The sequence below is a fragment of the Coffea eugenioides genome, chromosome 8 (genome assembly GCF_003713205.1).
Source record: "Coffea eugenioides isolate CCC68of chromosome 8, Ceug_1.0, whole genome shotgun sequence".
Classification (NCBI taxonomy): Eukaryota; Viridiplantae; Streptophyta; class Magnoliopsida; order Gentianales; family Rubiaceae; genus Coffea; species Coffea eugenioides.
In genome coordinates, this window is record NC_040042.1 from 37,383,187 (window position 1) to 37,389,186 (window position 6,000).

Consider the following 6,000-nt stretch of genomic DNA (forward strand, 5'->3'; position numbering starts at 1 on the left):
TATTTCATATTTTTATTACATATCCTTTTCAAAATTTGGCTCATTTTAAGTTTTACATATAGTATATCATTTTTTCCATTCCCAAACCACTTTTGAATAGATAATCAAAACAATAGTTCATCTATATAAATAAACATTTGAATTTTCAAAATTTGTGTTACAATATTTAATTGTGTTGCTGAATGCAAAATGATATTCTTAGCCTAAATTTTTGCATTAATTAGTAAATATGAAACTTAAATGAAGAATTTGATTCTAAAATGTTAGTATCTTATCTGAATTCAGCACAACATTCAATCTGAGCTCTTACAGATTATAAACCACAACTAAAAGTTTTTCACCAAATTCTCCAAATGAAAAAGAAGAGTTTTGCCAATTATTCGTTTTCTAAAACTCTAGAAGATAAAATTAGTCTAAAGAAAGATAATATATTCAAAAATACAACTTACTCTTAAACCTGTGGTGAAAGATGATTAACAAATGAAAGTAGTCTGGAAAATTGAATATTTGGAAAACACATTCAAAACTAAAAAACAACTTCTTCCAAAAAAAAAAAAAAGGAAGTCTAATAAAAAAAATTTGATGCTGATGGAATATCATATTTCCTTTAACCATTTGGGGTTCGTATTATTCCAGTCTAGTGGCCTACATAATTTAAGATTATCTCTTAATATCCAATCCTTTTCTTCATGTTTTGTCCACTTCAACCCACCCATTATACTGTTAAAAAAAAAAATGAAATTCCCATGTCAGTTTCACACTAAAAGACAACTATAAGTCCAATACAGCCACCCAAGGCCTCGTGTTTTTTAAGATAATTATTAATCAAATATCTTTATTTCTTAAAGCAAATTATTGATCAAATGCTTCATTTCTGCTCTGTCTTTGCTCCTGTAACTAACTTGGTAAGTAGAAGAGTATGACCACCAACTTTTCTTTTTTATCTTAATTAAATAGACATTATACAATTGCCCTTTACAGCTATACTGGATTAATCTTATATACACTGTCAGTGTATGCACTATCACCATTAGATATAACACATGTGTAAAATTTGAATTTGAATTTAAAATTTGATCATGTGTCATCCATCTAACTGTGATAGTGTATACACTGACAGTGTATATAAAATTTACTCTAAATTAATTACCTGGATTTTCTCATAATCTACCAAAGATTTTAGACAATATTTTCTCGGAATTCTACTCTTTTTTATTAGGCAAATGAAGAGAACGAAATCAATTACCTAGATTTTCTAACTCGTTGTTAAACTTAATTTTCACCTATGTGATTCACAGTCATTGTATCCTATAATAGTTTTTGTATTTCACTTTAATTTTTCAAAAGACCAACACCTCAGAAAAGTCACCCTTTCTCACATCCTTAATTTTGTGGTGTAACTATTAACGATACTTCCATAATTCAATTAACTGAGGCCATGACAGATATTATAATAGTATGTGACAATAAAATACTCACTCAGGTTGTAAAATACTTTATCTATAACTATAAGTCACGTGTTCGAGTCATTAAGAAAGTGATTAGAAAATTCTAATCATTTCTTTAAAAAAATTTTTAAAAACACTAATATGATAGTATGTTGGTCAAAACCTAAGTTAGACGCGTTATTGGTTCAAGTCATCAAGAGATATGTAAAAACCTTACTTATCCCTACAAAAAAGAAAAAGTATAATCGTATGTTGACCAAAACCAAAGTTAAACACGTCATCAATTATTTTGTAAAGTAGATGATATCGTTTCCTATTAAACAAATTACTTGGACAAGTTGGACAGAGGATATCAAGCCTTGTGATTACAACTTTATAATGTCCTCTAGCTCACCTTATTGTTAATGTTATATATGTGGTATCTTTTTCCTTTAATTTATTTTTTATTCTTTTATTTCCTGCATCACTGCCCTATATATATATATGGTATCTTGACTTTGCTAAAATTGATATTCCAAGCCTGGCAGTCTAGCTAGTAGCATAGTAGCTATCATGGGTACACTTTCAGAAGCATACAAAGATGTTCCTATGCGTCTCAAACATGTTATTCCTCTGGATTTTGAGTCCACAAAAGTGGTTCCAGAATCACATATATGGCCAGAAACAGAAAATTTTCCATTATCTGATCATATTCTCCCCTCTGATGATAATGAAAAATCAAAATCATGGATCCCTGTCATTGATCTCATGGCTCCCAATGTAGTGGAACTCATTGGCCATGCATGTGAAACATGGGGAGTTTTTCAACTCACCAACCATGGTATTCCCTCCAGCCTTATTCATGATGTTGAGTTCCAGGCTAGAAGACTCTTTTCTCTTCCAACCGAGCAAAAGCTGAAGGTCTTACGATCGGCCGGCGGAGCCACCGGCTACGGTGCTGCCCGGATGGCACAGTTTTTGACCAAATATTTGTGGCATGAAGGGTTCACTCTTGCAGGTTCTCCTGTTGAGCACGCTAGTGTACTTTGGCCCCATGACCACAAAACTTTTTGGTAAGTCCGTTTATTTGGTAGTATTTGGTAATTGTCCATGCGCTTTCATGCACGTTGACAAACTGACAAATTTGTACTGCCCACTTAAATGAAAATTAAGGTTGTACTGGAATTTATTTCATTCCTTTCAATTGATTATTTTTTTGAGGTTCAATACATTATTTCCCTTGATTTTTCATCCATCTCCGTTTTTATCAAAATCAACTCAAAAGATGAATAAAAAAAAAATCCTAATCCCCTTGTCTTAACTCTTTTCCCTTCTAAGCGTATTAAAACTGCATCCTCACGCTTGCTGACTTTAAGTTGCACTTTTTTTTTTTGGTTTGGGGGCATAGTTTTGGATAAAATGATTAAGTTTAAGAGTTAGGGAACGCTTTAAGTAGTTTAAATACTAAACTGCAAGTATGCAAAATCCAAGGAATTGAGTCGTTCAAAATAATTTCGCTAAAGACATTAGATTAGACACATAAATGAAATTTAATTCAAGTATAGTACTATTAGATTACTGTGTAAGCGAAAATGATTGCGTTTTAATTAATCATTATTTCCTGCTTATGTATACATTTAGTGATGTGATGGAAAATTATCAAAAGATGATGAAGTCCTTGGCACACCAACTCTTGCTCCTAATGTTGAAGTGGCTAGAAGTCTCTGAAGATGAACTGAACTGGAAACTATCAATGTCCCAAGATGCATTGCAACTCAATTCCTTTCCAGCCTGCCCAGATCCAAAAAGTACCATTGGTTTAGCCCCTCACACAGATTCAATGCTCATGACCGTTCTTCATCAAAGTCATGAGGGTTTGCAGATTTTTCGCGACGGAATCGGATGGGTGACAGTTTCACCCATTGAAGGAGCTCTTGTGGTCAATCTTGGTAATCTTATGGATATATTGTCTAATGGCAAGTTCCCTAGCATTCAGCATCGTGTTTTTGTCAACCAGATTAGGCACAGGATTTCTGTTGCCTACTTCTGCTTTCCTCCAACTGATTCCCAGGTTGCACCATTTGCTAAGTCTGAATGTCCCATTTATAGTTCTTTAACAGTGAAGGAATATCTTCAAATCAGGGCCAAGCATATGGAGGATGCACTTTCTGTGATCAGAATAAAATGATATCATATACCCAATCCTGAAACATGTGTAATCTGTTTTATTCGTTTGGTAAAAAACCTAGTGAACTCCTGATAGCTTTCTGCCATGCTAGACGATCCTAGTAAACAGTGGCGGAGTCAGGACCTATAACCAGTGGAGGCAATATTGTACACACAAATTGCTGTCACTAGTATGAAAAAAAAATTGAATAAAGATTATGTTTTTATTATGAGTTTTTTTTTGTGTAGTGTAAAAGTATTGAAATAATTTCCTATTTAAGTAATAATCAATTTTGTGATTTAATAACTTTTAAACATTTGTACCATAGAAGAGATATCTAAAATAAATAGATTGCTTAGGGAGGTAATGTGAGGCAAATGAGAACTTCTCATAATATAGAGGATAGTATTAGTAAAAATTAAAAATTAAAAATTTTATAAAGTGTCAAGACTATTCTCTAAATTTTCAAAAGTTAAGGTGGGGCAATTAATTGCTCACCCTCAACACCATGTCGCTCTGCCACTACTAGTAAACAGGTATAGTCTAGCATGCATTTTCTGTAATCAATATTATAAAGTATTTATCTTGTAAAGCAATTCAGATTATGGTCTACTCAATAACTTCAATTCTTTTTCAATAAAAAGCTTAAACAATTCACCATACCAGTTCTACCAAATTTGCCCGTTTCACTGCCTTTTCTACGTTTTTTCAAAGAACCAATCTTGTCCTCTTTTCAAAAGAATCATAATCATGAACTTCAGCACAAAAATAGAGCAAGTAAAATATGCTACCAAGAACACAACAATTTTCGAAAAATTAAATACACCATTGAAGTTATTAAAAAAAACAAAACACTTATTTAATCTAGACTCTAGAGAATATATGCCAGCTACTAATTCATCGTTGGAGAATCTCTTCCCGTTCCCAAAGCTTCAGCTAGCTCTCTGGTGCTGCTGCATGTGGATTGAGTATACATTAGCTTGAATTTAATAACTAAAAAGGTACTTTTAAGTCGAATTTCACTCATGTCTAATCACGCATAATACGTCCAAAACAAACAAATTCGCCTATTTTCTTAGTGTCTTTTGTCGGCATTAGGAGACCAGAATATTGGAGTTTGCATTAGGCAGCTGTTTTGGACCTCGAAGATGAAAAGTATGACATGTATTCTTATGGTTAAATTGTGTAATTAGTGTAAACCACAATTCTTGATACAAGTCTCTGTATATATCAGAAAACAGTTTTAACATACAGGAAGTGGAAACCACAGTTTATCCTATCCCCATACATAGCTCGGACTGTTAATTCACCTAGTGTATATGAGAGAAAAGGCGTATTGTCAGCTAAATTTAAGTACCAATTTGTCAATTTTCTGTTGTCTTGACTTTTTTTTTTTTTTTGTCCTCACACCCTTCTTATTTTCAATTGTCACGTACAGAATTTATATCCTGAAACTGATAGTGAGAAAGACTCTAAAAGCTCTTCCCTGTACCGACCCAATGGTTTATTATCTTGATATGAAAAAAGGTCAAGTTCGAGTTTCACCAAAATCATTTTGCATTTTCATTTCTTGTGGCTTTCTTATTATTTGTAGGTAATACGGCCACTAGTTAATTTGAACACATCTTTGGATGGAATTGAATTACTATTGTTATTATCTTTTTTAGTTTAAAACAAAAGAAAGCCCACATGATTAATCGTGCAGAGTTAATCAGGTCAGAGAAATAATTTGCGCATAGAGAAACTTGGCGTATTTTTAAGTACTACTAATAGGTTACGCTTCAAAGGAGATTTTTTTTTTTTGGGCAAAAGGTAGTAGACTTTTTTGTCAGAGTTTGGCTAAACTCCATTTTACGCATCAAAGAAGACTCTTTACGCATCAATACGACGGCCTGCCAAATAGTTTGGATAAATTACATTTTAGTCTCTTAAACTATAGACACCTCCCACTTTAGTTCTTAAAGTTCATTCTTGGACTTTTTACCTCTAATAGAGTTTCAAATTTGCCCTACTTCAATCGAACATTTACACAATTTTCAAAACTAGTGGAATAGTTTATTCTACGTCAAGCGTCACTTGCCTAATATTACATTACTAATAAATGTTTCAAAGCGGGATAAATTTGATACTTTATAGGATACAGTATTTAAAATTTAAGGACTAACGTGGGAGCATATCTACGTTTTAAGGGTCCAAAGTTTTTTTTTTTTGTTTTTGTTTATGAAGTGAAAGTTACTTAAGAGTTTGGCAATTTTCTTTAGTACCAAAGGCTAGAATAAAGTTTGAAATCGCAAAACGAGGGCAAGGGAAAAATTTGACTACAGCGAAAGGAACTCTCCATCACAAATCAAACTAGCTTAAAACAAGTTAAATTATCTGCAAAGTTCAATTCACAAACTCTAACTC

The 6,000-nt window shown here is 32.7% G+C and overlaps 1 protein-coding gene across 1 annotated transcript; it reads left to right on the top strand.

The window, feature by feature from the left end:
* Positions 1-2,000: 2,000 nt before the first annotated feature.
* LOC113780680 (gibberellin 3-beta-dioxygenase 1-like) lies at positions 2,001-3,615 on the top strand. The gene is made up of 2 exons (XM_027326460.1): positions 2,001-2,500; positions 3,069-3,615. Exons 1-2 carry the CDS (start codon positions 2,001-2,003, stop codon positions 3,613-3,615), a joined length of 1,047 nt encoding a protein of 348 aa, XP_027182261.1.
* The last annotated feature ends 2,385 nt before the right edge of the window (positions 3,616-6,000 follow it).

Excerpts from the sequence above, each read along its gene's own strand:
- LOC113780680 (XM_027326460.1), top strand. The coding sequence starts at position 2,001 with ATGGGTACACTTTCAGAAGCATACAAAGATGTTCCTATGCGTCTCAAA. Across the intron at positions 2,501-3,068 it reads CATGACCACAAAACTTTTTG|TGATGTGATGGAAAATTATC; the intron begins GTAAGTCCGTTT and ends GTATACATTTAG.